The sequence below is a fragment of the Hyaena hyaena genome, unplaced genomic scaffold (assembly GCF_003009895.1).
Source record: "Hyaena hyaena isolate Hyena2069 unplaced genomic scaffold, ASM300989v1 scaffold_19, whole genome shotgun sequence".
Lineage (NCBI taxonomy): Eukaryota > Metazoa > Chordata > Mammalia > Carnivora > Hyaenidae > Hyaena > Hyaena hyaena.
This window is the reverse complement of record NW_024080651.1, coordinates 1,393,650-1,406,292: the sequence shown is the minus strand read 5'-3', so window position 1 is coordinate 1,406,292 and position 12,643 is coordinate 1,393,650. Positions and strand designations below refer to the sequence as shown.

General features: G+C 52.2%; 1 protein-coding gene across 1 annotated transcript; it reads left to right on the top strand.

Moving 5' to 3' along the window:
* Positions 1–849: 849 nt before the first annotated feature.
* On the top strand, positions 850–11,970 carry CRYBB1 (crystallin beta B1). Its single transcript, XM_039225901.1, has 5 exons — positions 850–1,035; positions 3,201–3,319; positions 7,155–7,287; positions 9,555–9,697; positions 11,747–11,970. Exons 1-5 carry the CDS (start codon positions 874–876, stop codon positions 11,928–11,930), a joined length of 741 nt encoding a protein of 246 aa, XP_039081832.1. The 5' UTR covers positions 850–873; the 3' UTR covers positions 11,931–11,970.
* Positions 11,971–12,643: the final 673 nt, after the last annotated feature.

The window sequence follows — 12,643 nt, the reverse complement described above, 5'->3', positions numbered from 1 at the left end:
AATTGTCTCCAAAATTAAAGGGGGCAAGGACACGGCGTTCTTCAAATACTTCCAAAGCAATGAGGAGCCGCAGGCATTGACTCAAGCCCTCTGCAGCCAGCGCCTACGCAGTCACAGTCTTCATTTTAGAAGCCCCTTCATGCACTCGACCCATCATCTTGGCTGCCCCTTTATGCCCCAGTCCCGGGCCCAGGTCTGCACCCACACTCCCCTTCCCAGGCAATGCCAGAACCCGGGAAGAAGTCAAGAACCCGCAGGCATTCATTCCCCAGACAGGTGTTGGTGGAAATGCCTCTGGGCCAAATGTGGGCTCATCAGAATAAGGAAGGAGCAGAGCTGCCATCCCCCGGGGGCTGGAGTCTCACCCCTTAGCAGCCTGTGCTGGGCCGTCACCCCCTCTCTCTGAGCTCAGAGCCGATAAGATGGCACCCATCGAAACTCACCGCACTGGCTCGGCGTTCATTGTTGTGCATGCTCGCCACGTGCTTGGCGTATTGTACCCCGAGGACTCCCCAATGGGACATCTTGTTATGAATCTGGGGAGGGGGGCGAACTGAATGGAAGCAGCACAGAGAAGCCCGATGGGCGAGTGCACAGCTATAGGGTGGGAGGAAGGGACATTAGCAGGGGATTCGGGGAAGGGGATGCGAGTGCGGCAGGTAGTAGGAGACCTGGTGAAAAGCCAGGAGGAAGACACACCGGGAATGAGTGGTCCCCAGGCAGGGAATTTAGAATGAAAGAGAGAGAGAGCGCGTGTGCAAATGAGTTCAAAGAAGGCTGCAGACATGGGGAGGGGGGATGCGAGGCTTGGGGGCGCCACCCCCGAGTGACCGAGGCCACAGGTTCCTTTGCAGAGGTTTGCAGGTGGCGACCATGTCCCAGGCTGTGAAGGCCTCAGCTACTGCTGCAGTGAGCCCAGGACCCGATGGGAAGGGGAAGGGGGCCCCGGCTGCAGGACCAGCCCCCGGCCCCGCCATGGCCCCCGCATCCGTGCCCACGACAAAAGCGGGGGACCTGCCTCCAGGCAGCTACAAGGTAAGCATTCTGGGGAGCAGTGGCTGGGCTCCACCCCTGCACTTCCTCTCCCTCCCCCCTCCCCTTCCCTCCCTCCCTCTTCCCCTGCCAGTCCAGCCAGCCCCACCTGGCTGTGCTCAGCGAGTTTCGAGAATGGAAGGAGGGGCAGAGGGGGACTGGCTACGCAGCAGGAACCACCAGCCCCCCTGGGAGGTATTCTAGGAGCAGCAGGTGGCCTCGGACCCTCCAGAAAATATTTCGAGGCACTGAGGTCGAAAGAGCTTCCGCACATCGAGTCCCTCGGGTTGGGGTGGGTTTGGTTTCAAACTGGGGTGCACGGACCTGGGTTCAAGATATGCTCTCTCATGTGGTCCCTGTGTGGCCGGCTTTTGTCATGCAGTTACTTCTTTTCTAAAAATTTTTAACGTTTTTATTTATCTTTGAAAGACAGAGAGAGACAGGGTGTGAGCAGGGGAGGGGTAGAGAGAGAGGGAGACACAGAATCTGAAGCAGGCTCCAGGCTCCGAGCTGTCAGCACAGAGCCCGACGTGGGGGCTCGAACCCACGAACTGTGAGATCATGACCTGAGACGAAGTCGGATGCTTACCCGACTGAGCCACCCAGGTGCCCCTATGCAGTTCCTTCTTTAATCATTCATTTACATTTATTTATTTTTTTCAATTTGAGAGAGAGAGCGTGAGCACAAGCAGGGGAGAGGGGCAGAGAGAGAGGAGAGAGAGAATCCTAAGCAAGGTTCCATGCTCAGCTCAGAGCCTGTGGCAAGTCTCGATTCCACAACCCTGGGATCATGACCTGAGCAGAAATCAAGAGTTGGGACGCTTAACTGATGGAGCCACCCAGGCGCCCCTTTATTTAATTTTTAACAATACAACAATGCCTGCAGACCCCACTCCTTCCCCATTAAAAGCCAGAACCTAGTAAAAATCCTTTAACGCTGAAGTATTCCCCATGAGCCCACCCCCCTTCTCCCCTATTCAAGGCAACTGCCACCTTCACCCCTGCCCATCATCTGCCTCCTTGCATTTTTATGCACTACGCCTTTAAAAGAAATTCCTGTGTTTGCGTTTTACATGTTTTTAACTTCTTGAATGATGCTGTATGCAATCACGTGGGGTTATCTCTCTTCACCCACCACTATGAGGTCGAGAATAATCATCCACGTTGCTGTGTGCTGCTGTGGGTCACTCATTTCGGCAGCTGGTGTTTCAGAGTGGGACCACCACTCCTGAAGACCATTTGGGTGGTAGCTCACTTTGCTCTGGTGAACGGGGTGGCCAGGGTGTTCTTGTCCACGTTTCCTGTGGCCCACGTGCCAGAGTTTCTCTGGGGAGGGCAAGTGGGGGGCGGGGTACAAGTGCCGGGTCAAGGGTACGCAAACTTCCTCCTTGTAGAGCTGGGGAAACTGAGGCTCAGAGAAGGCAGACACTTGCCTCAGTTCAGGTGAATGGCAAGGTTTTCCCAACTTGGGACGACAAAATACCGGAGGCCCCGTGAAGGGAGGGTTTAACCCAAGTTCAATGCAGAGGCCCCTGCGCCGAGGCAGGTGGACCGGCAAGCACTTTCGGAGGTCAGTTCCATGACAGGTGCTGAGGCTGCAGGTGCAGAATTGGGTCAAGCCCACACCCTGCCCTGGAGAAAGCCTTTGGTCTTCAGAAGTTGAATAAAGGGGGAGGGGGTGCACAGAGAGAAACCAGGCAGCAAAGCGGGGGTGGGGGGGCTGTTTTTGGTTGTGCTGCTAAAGAGTTAAGCACAGTGCAGGGTCACTCAACCAAGCCTGCATGGGGCAAGCGCATCAGAGAAGACTTCCTGGAGGAGGTGACGTCTGAGCCCAGGGCAGGCCAAGGAACATGAGCTCCAGGATGGGGATGTATGTTGGAGAGGGCATTCCAGGCAGAAGGAACAGCACTGAGGCAGGAAGGAACAGCCATCAGTTCCCAGTGATGGTGCAGATGCTAAGTCCAGAGGTGAACGGACGGGAGGCGGACAGGACTGTTTCCCAGGATTTGCTCGTGGCCCCCACTCTCCTGTGATCCGTGTAGGTCTGCTTTTACTCACATAGATACTTCATGAAGTTTTGGCCTGGAGCCTCTCCAGTTCGGAGGTGTGCCTCCCCCTCACTCTGTGCCCCTTCCCCCCACCCTGGGGCTGGGGGTTCCCTCCTGCAGCTGGTGGTCTTCGAGCAGGAGAACTTCCAGGGCCGTCGTGTGGAATTCTCTGGGGAGTGCTTGAACCTGGGAGACCGCGGCTTCGACCGAGTGCGCAGCCTCATTGTCACCTCGGGACCGTGAGTGTCACCCCCGGCGCCAGAGTGAAATACTCATAATGAAACGTAGTAGCTGCCAGAGTAAAATAGTAAATAATAGGAACGAAATAATAAAACAGTAAAATACTGTAATAAAATAACAATAATGTAACAGTAGCTGCCATTTCCTGGGCACCTGCTCCTGCTAGTGGGGACCCCTGTATTATTTCCAGTCCTCATTTCAAACTCGAGGGGGAGGTATTCTCCTCCTTCCCATTCTACAGATAAAGAAACTGAGGTTCAGGGAGATGATCTGATTAACATAAGGTCACACTCACAGTAACTCATGATTCTGGGGGCGTGGGCGGGAAATGACTGTTTCTCTATAGGAGGAACGAACCCTGCTTGCCTCTCTCCTGGCATCAGGCCACCTTAAGAGAAATAATAAGCCATCACTGAGCACACACTAGGTGCTAGACCCCGACTGGGAGCTTTACCTAGATGATTGCTACACAAGGCGTGCGTTCTTCTTCCTTTTTAATGTTTTATTTATGTTTGAGAGAGAGAGACAGCGTGAGCAGGGGAGGGTCAGAGAGAGAGGGAGACACCGAATCTGAAACAGGCTCCAGGCTCTGAGCTAGCTGTCAGCACAGAGCCTGACACAGGGCTCAAACTCATGAACCCCAAGATCATGACCTGAGCCGAAGTAGGTTGCTTAAGTGAGCCGTCCAGGTGCCCTAAGGGAGGCACTATTCTTATGCCCTTTTCACATTTGGGGAAATTGAGGCTCAGAGGGGTTAGGTCCCTTGGCCAAAGTCACGCATCGGTAAGTGCAGAGGCTGGATTCAACTCAGGTCAATTTCATCCACCCTGTTTTTATCGCTTACTCCCCTGCCTGCTGCTGGCTCTCTGGGCCTCTCTGGGCCTTAGTGACCCCTGTGGAAGGTCTGGTGGACAGAGTGGCTATACCAGCTCCAAACCCTGCTGAGGTCAGAGCACAGGACAAGCCCCACATGGCTCCTTTGCCTGTTGTCTCACCAGCCCCCAGTCTCCCAAGGGGTGTGGTCGGCCTGTATTCCCAGCATGCTGGGACTGCAGTACAAAGGGCAGAGATGGGCTTTGAGGTCAGTCAGGCCTGAGCCAACTCCCCCATTCGCCTTGCTCAGTTTCTGAGCCTCAGTTTCCTCATCTCTGTAATGGAGAGAGTAATGGCCCCCACTCCCCTCCATTGAATTATGCTGAAGCCTGGAAGAGAGAATGCAGCGACGCGCCTGCACCCGGTGAGTGCCCAAACACAGCGAGTGACAGCCACGGCTGCTTACCCTTTCCATTGCCCTGTGAGTTCAGCGAAGTTCAGCGAAGGAGGTGCCCTTCTACCCCCTGCCCCCGCCCCCACCCCTGTGTGGTCCACACTGCCTCAGCCCCACCCTCAGACCCGGCTGGGAGCAGAAGCTGCGGATGTGGCTGATTTGGGTTTTCAGGCTTTTTTTGGTGACAGTGACTCAAACCCAGAGTATTTCTCCTCCAACAAAGATGCAGCTGGTCTTTGGTGTGCGCTCTGGGGCTGCGCCCGATGGGGAGAGAAAAGGGGCTGTGGTCCAGCGTCCTGAGTCTGTCAGGACCGGCGGGGCTGTGGGAAAGACCGTGGTAGAGAAAGGATGGAGGGGATGAGGTGGGCAGGGGAAGGAGAGGAGAGCCGTGCCCTCAGCCCAGGGGTGGGGAGAGGGGGGCAGGCCTGCCTGAAACCTAGGAGCCTGCACCCTGACATCTGACACCATGCCAGGACCTTAGACAGTGATTTGATCCCTCTGAGCCTCAGTTTCCATATCTGTAACTAAATATCCCCGCCCTACCTCTCTCCTTGCTCATAAGGCTCCAATGAGCTACAGGGGATGACAAAAGATTGAAACAAATATATACAATTCCTCACTCTTATAACAGGTCCTCACTGGGAATTATGACTCCCAGAGCTATGACAGGGAACGTTTAGGGGGAAGGGGGCAGGGTGGCAAGACTACAGTGGAATCTATCTTTGCATATGCTCAGACCTCAGGCAGATTCGTTCCTTTAATCATAGAAGATAGTATTTATTGAGATTTCCCTGTGCTGGATTTGCTCCGTGCATTCCTTTTTCGACCCTCTCAGGTAGATGCAATATTTCCTCTCCTCTACTGAGGTTTAATGAGTTTGAGTGACTTGCCTGAAGTCACACAGCAAACAAATGATGAGCTGGGATTAGAACTTCGGTCAGTTTCCAGAGTCTATGCTCTTAATTACTACATGGCACCATCTCCCAAGGCTCCCTTCCCGCCCATCCATCCATCCATTCATCATCCATTTACTTGCCCATACACTTATCCATCCATCTGTAGATCCATCCATCCATCTGTTCATCATCCATCTACTTACTCATACATCCATCCATCCATCCATCCATCCATCCACCCATCCATCCATCTATCCATCCGTCTACCCATTCATTTTCCATTTTTTCATCCATCTACTCCCTCTATCCATCCGTCCATCCATCAGTACATCCATCTGCCCACCCAGCCATCTACCCTTGTATCCATCTATTTGCCTATCTTGCCACCTACCCATCCGTTCAACCATTAGTTCATCCATCCGGCCATCCACCCTTTTCTCATCTACTCTAGATCAAGAGGAAGATTCCTCTCTATTCTAGGACTGCAACTGCATCTTCAAATCTGTCACTCCAGTGTGGGCTGGCTCACTCCTTAGGCAAGGACCCGAGGCTCCTGGGACTTGTAGGGTTTTAGTCCATGGTGGTAACTCATCTCCCACATGACCCCTCCCACTGTCTCCTTCTGAGGAAGATCTCAGAGAGATGATACTAATGTCAGGGTCTCCTCTTATCCCCTGAGATCCCTGAATACATATAGAGCAAAGGTCAAAGGGTCCCTTAGCATCAACTTTCTCATCTATGAAATGGGTCCCTTAGTCTCAACTTTTTCATCAACCTCCCCCAGAACCAAAGGGTCCCTTTAACACAAGTACACTTCCCATCCTTAATCAGGGAAAGCCCTATGTGACTTCAGACTTGTAATCCTTTCTCATAGACGACTGAACATCTTCAAATGCACAGCCACACTTAATTATCAGACGTATCTGAGAAGTGGATGTCACTACCACTGCCTCCATACCAGTTACTGAGTGTCTTCCGTATTCCAGACTCGTTCTTATCCAGCGAAGGATTCCGGCCCCTGCATCAGCGTTCCCTTACCCCTCTACTTCCAAGACTCTGATTTATTTAGTATATTTCATTTAAAATGACCCTTTTGACCACAGTTAAATATCTGTTTAAAGAACCTTGACATCACTTTCACAACGGAAAGCTAGTTTCCCTTGCTGTGAGTAAAAGGTGAAGAATCAACACAATGAATACAGAGAAGTGGTATTATACTGCTGCTTGTTCAAGGCTCTGGGTGGACGGCTGTTCTTCCCTTATCACAGAAAGAGAGACTAGTGAGTGTGAAAGGTCCATCGGCATCCCACAGAGACTTTCCCCTAGCTGTAATCAGGTTTAATATAAAATGTCTTCTTATGTCTTATTTTACTCCAGGGTCTGGTAGTGCTTAAATTATGTGTAAATCCCACAACGGGGGAAACATTTTGCTCACATAATGACACACCTTGTCTCACTGAATCCTCCACCAACCTCCAGAAAACAGGCGTATTAGATGAGGAAACCAAGGCTCAGAGAGGTAAAGCCACCTGCTCATGGGCACACAGCCACTAAGTGACATAGCCTAGGATCAAACCCAAGGGTGCGGGGAGGGCTTCTGCTAATGGTTTCTCTCCTCTCGCCTTTGCTCCTCCCGGCCCTCGACTTTCTGTCCCTCCCTCTCACACCCAGCTGGGTCGCCTTTGAGCAGTCCAACTTCCGAGGGGAGATGTTCGTCCTGGAGAAGGGCGAGTACCCACGGTGGGACACATGGTCGAGCAGCTACCGCAGCGACAGGCTCATGTCCTTCCGGCCTATCAAGATGGTGAGTGGCTCCTGAGCCCGTCCGGGGGGGTCGGTGGGGAGGGGGCAGGAGCAAGCGTCAGGTCTGATGGCAGACAAGGGAATGGGGACGAGCCAGGGAAAGAAGGAGAAATGGCAGGCAGGGAGGGACAATGACCAAGGGCCCTAAGCTCTGATGCTCTTCGATTTATAAGGTGTCCCTGACATACCCTTGGTGTCCCCAGCCCCTGCTAGGAGCCCTGGACACAGGAGAAATACAAACATGGCTTTTTCCTTCCCTGCTGCTGTAGAGAGTAGACTCACTGCCTTAGTGGTTGGAACTAGAAACTTCAGCGTCTTCCCTGCTTCTCTTTGTGGTCTGTTTCTCATTCCCGACTGCACGTTAGACCCTCCTAAGAAGTGCTGAAAATCTCAGGGCCTATTCAAAACATCAAACGGGCAGGTTCAAGCCTGTGTGGTAGCTGAGAAGAGGGATGTTATAGAGAAGGGCGCCTTGAACTTCACGGTGAAAGGACAACATACTGAAGTAGCTCCTTTATGATATTTAACTGAGTGAAATAGTAGAACTCGAGGAAGACTCAAAGCCACGATCAGTGGTGGGATCCCCAAGAAATTCCATTTTTCCAGAGTAGTGTTGACTGCCATGCATGAACCAGCCATGTCTCCAGTCACCACTGTTGATTTCCAGGGGTGACCAACTTTCGCCTCCATGATGGGAATTTTCATGAAGGACTTTGATGAATGTCTGTGATGTCAGCTGTTTGGGCATCACAGAATTTCATCTTAATGGATTATTCAACCACATCATTCCCAACATATTTCTCAGAATTTGGAGCTGAGTTATCAGGCTCTAATGGGCCATTTGTAAGAATTGATAGATTTGTTGGGGCGCCTGGTGGAAGAATTCATAGATTTCTCTCTCAATCAATGGTCTGTAAAAGGCAATCTAGGTCAACAAAGCTGGTTGGGAGGATTGACCCGCTGGGGCATTTCTCGTAGCTTCTAGAAGTTTGCTGTCCAATACCCTAAGGAGTAGCTGTATGTGGCTGTTGAGTGCTTATTACATCTTGACTAGTCTTAATAGGGATGTGCTCTCAGCACATATTTATTTTTTATTGAAAAATAAAATAAGAATGTAACTATCTCATTGCTATTGCTATATGGTTTGCGTGTTGACATTCTAATAGGTTGGACATATTTGCTTACGTAAAATGTATTTTTAGGGGCAAAAAAAATCCCAATGCCTGGACCCCACCCCAGATCAATTAAATCTGAATCTCTGTGCTTGGGGTCATGGGCACTGATATCTTTCTCATGCCCACCAGGTCTGAGGTGTTGGCGGGGCTGAGAACACCAGACCACTCTCTCCTCTCTGTCTTGGCCACTGTGCTTATGTGGGCCACCATGATCTCTTCCTTGGGCAGCTCCAGCTCCCTCCCCACCGGGTTCCCTAACTCTTTCCTGGGACATTAGATGGATGTCTAACCTGATCTACCGTCCACTTACCACCACGCGTTCAGCCACCGTCAGTTGATTTTTTTCCTGCCAGGCTCAGTTGCAGGCTCCGAGTGCACAGCTCTTCACGGGGCAGGCACAGTCCCTGGCAGCTACAGAAAACCTAATCACAGCAATCGATCTGCCATCACAAAGCACGTGGCCCGCGCCGTGTGCTAGGAGAGTAGGAGAGGATAGTGGGGCTCTGCTGTGGGGAGAGGGGGTGGAAGCCAGCTCCCCGGGGGACCGAGTCAGCCACAGAAGGCCTGACGGGCTTCTCCGCTGCAAAGGGAGTCCCTGAAGCAAGGATGAACCGGGTGCCGAGGCACTAAACCACAGCTGGTGTGGCGGGATGGAGGGGAGGCGCGTGCAAGATGGAGAGGGGAGAGGAATGAGCTGCTTCTCTGAAAGCCTCTGGCTCTCGCTGGCTGTGTGACAGTGAGCAGGAGTCTTGGCCTCTCTGAGCCTCTGCGTCCCTGACCGTAAAGATGACAATAAGGAATAAATAAATAAATAAATGATTTGGTAAGCACTTAATCGTAGGCGTGGTGCCGAGTGTGCTATGTGGATTACTTCATTTAATCCATATGAAACTCCATAAAATAGAGGCTGTCATATCCTCCTTTCACAGCCGAGGGGGCCCTGTCAGGCTGGACAGTGGCAACCCCCGGTGACACCCAGGATGACCCGAGCAGACTCAGCATTCTCTCTCTCCACACCCAGGGGGGCCCTCTATGTTACTTCTCTCTGCCCCATTCACACTTCATACGCCTGACCCAGTCTCTCCTTCCCCAGGATGCCCAGGAGCACAAGATCTGCTTGTTTGAAGGCGCCAACTTCAAAGGCAACACCATGGAGATCCAGGAAGATGACGTGCCCAGTCTCTGGGTCTATGGCTTCTGTGACCGCGTGGGCAGCGTGAGGGTCTCCAGTGGAACGTAAGCATCTCTCCTGCCAGGCCCGTGGCTTCTGCTTTAAGCACTGACTCAAAAGCTGTCCCCCTTAGAGAATATAACACCGGGTGTGTAGCAAGGCCACATGACCCTCCCGAATGCTCCCAGTGCTGGGGCCTGGGATCGCCCTTACAGAGCTTTATTTCCCTGGACAGTGTACTTTGATGAATTGCATGTCTGTGTAAACAAACCTGGCAACTGGTTCTAAAAAGGTGGGAGGGGGGAAATAACCACTTTTAGACCCACTGGGATTGGAGAAATAAATGAGGGAGGCAGAGTTCATGCAGGTAGCTGAGAATGCTTGGGGAACTTCCAGAGCCTCTGGGGAGATGAGCAGTATGGCTTCTGGGAGGTGAGACTGTGTGATGCAGGGGCCTTCACCGTGTCACTGAGGTGCCATGAAACGCGGGTGAGCCCCGTGCCCCTCTCTCTGTTTCAGTATTGCTGTCTATACAATGGGCCCAGCAGACTCCTTGATCTAAAAGGGCCCTTTATTCGAACTCTTCAGATTTGAAGTTTTCAAGAATTTATTTATTTTGAGAGAGAGAGCACGCGTGCACACAGGCAGATTCAGGGAAGGGGCAGAGAGAGAGAGAATCCCAAGCCGACTCCACACTATCAGTGCAGACCCCAACGTGAGGCCCAAACCCAGGGACCACGAGACCATGACCCAAGCCGAAAACAGACGCTTAGCCAGCTGAGCCACCCAGGTGCCTCTAGATTTGAAACTTTCAAAGCAGAGCCCAGCGACCTCATTTCTGTGAGAACACAGAGGACTGGATGCCCGGAGGAGATCACTGTAACCATCCCTCTGCCTTTGAACAACCGTGCCAGACGGTCCTGGTCTCCTCTAAGCAAATACAGGTCTTCTGTGTCTCACCCAGACGCTTTCTAAGTTCCTGTAACACCCTCAAGGCTCTGGCTTTTTTCTTTGGCTTTTCTTTTTCTCTGAAAACCGTGTCCTCGGATGCACACCATCTGATATTTACTACACATCACCTGTGAGCCCAGACACGGCGCTAGAACCCTGGGGAAGGCGGGATGAATAAGGCTCAATTCTTGCCTTCAGGGGGCTTACTCGGCCCGACAGGGAGGCCCAAGTTTACCCATGAGATGATGTCCAACATTACTGGCTCAGAGATGGTCCACGCAGGAGGTCACAGGAGGAAGGGACCTGGGTGTGTGTGCTGGAGTAGATGGCAGGTCAGAGGCTTACCTGGGGTGACTAGATCTGAAAACAGGCTTTGAAAGGTGGGCAGGGGGTATGGGAGAGGCCTGGACAGACCCTCCCAGCCCAGGCAATGACAGCAGACAGAAATGAATCTTTAATGATAACTACGTACCAAGCCCTGTGCTAACTACTCTCAGCGAATAGCTATGGAATCTTTGTGACAAACCGACAAGGTAGATACATTATTGTCTGTTTCACGGACAGCAAGCTAGAGTTCTGGTAAGTCCTCTCTTCAGATTCTCACAGCTAGTAGGTGGCCGTGCGGGGATCTGAACGGAGTATTGCTGATATCGGAATGTGCATTCCCAACCACTACATGTAAATTCACTTACGTACATAGGAAACCATTATTTGAAAGGAGGCTCCTCTTTCTTCGCTGCCTCGTTGCTAACCAGTCCCCGAGACCTATTCTCATCCCTTCGATCCTGTTCTGTGAGCCCCACGTCACCACCATCCGTGGGATGTGCGTTGATCTCCCCACCACCCAAGCCCACAATATACTCAGTTAACTATTTTAGGTGCATTTTTCCCTCTGGCCCCCGGATTCGCTGGCCATGGTGACCACTCCACTTTCTAGAAGGGGAAACTAAGGTCTTTTAGTCACTGGCCAAAGGCAATAGGAAGCCCCAAGGAGGGGCAAAGCCAGGACAGAGGAGCCGCGCTGGCTTCCTGTGACCCAAGCCCATGAGGGATGGAGAGTCGATTGCAGGGACGGGGCAGGGGGAGCTGGCCTGTGGGGGGGGACCTGGGAGCCGGGCAGTGAGGCTGACTGTCTCACCCTGTCCTCCCCGCTTCCCTTCCAGCTGGGTCGGCTACCAGTACCCCGGCTACCGCGGATACCAGTACCTCCTGGAGCCCGGCGACTTCCGACACTGGAACGAGTGGGGGGCTTTCCAGCCGCAGATGCAGTCCGTGCGTCGCCTGCGTGACAGGCAGTGGCACCGTGAGGGCTGCTTCCCAGTCCTGGCCGCCGAGCCCCCCAAGTGATCCCATCCGCACCCTGCTCTTCTCCCTAGCCCCACCCCTCCTCCAGACTCTGTTTCCCCATCTTTCCCATGCAAATAAAAGTTCCTAAAGCCAACGTGTCTCCTGGGTCGGTGCATAGATGTGAGCTTTGGGGGTCCCTCATCACTGCCGGCACGTGACTTCCTCCGTCTTCATAATTATGTATTCCAGTAATACACGCAGCAGGCAAAAGTTCGCGACACACATTCCCTTAGTATATCTTTTGGACTGCTCTAAGTGGCTGGTATCATAATGACTCCCACTTAACAGGTGAGGACACTGAGACTCAGAGGGGGAAAAATGACTTGCCCAAGATCACACAGCCAAAATTGGAACCCAGGCTGTCGGGCTGCCGAGCCTACGCTCTGAAACAAATCCGTGTTTTCCAACACTACTCCTTCGAGCGCGCTGCTGATTCTTTGCCTTCTCTGCTTAACACCTGTCTTGTTATTTACTTAATATTTTTATTTAAACAGACTTCCTACTTTGTGCTTAGAGGCATTGATTTGTAAATGAAGCTTTATAACACCACGGGAAGTGGAAAATCAGCATCATATGCCACAGATAGAAAGCAATCGTGTAAATATACTTTTAAGAAGGCCAAGTATCAGACAGACACCTGCCTGCTGACGACTCTCAGCCTGTAGCCCGCTCGCGCTTTGATAAAATGGGTGATTAGCAAGTGTTGCCGAGAG

Coding starts and splice junctions, on each gene's coding strand:
- CRYBB1 (XM_039225901.1), top strand. CDS start 874: ATGTCCCAGGCTGTGAAGGCCTCAGCTACTGCTGCAGTGAGCCCAGGA. Junction 3,320..7,154: donor CTCATTGTCACCTCGGGACC/GTGAGTGTCACC, acceptor TCTCACACCCAG/CTGGGTCGCCTTTGAGCAGT. Junction 7,288..9,554: donor CCTTCCGGCCTATCAAGATG/GTGAGTGGCTCC, acceptor CTCCTTCCCCAG/GATGCCCAGGAGCACAAGAT.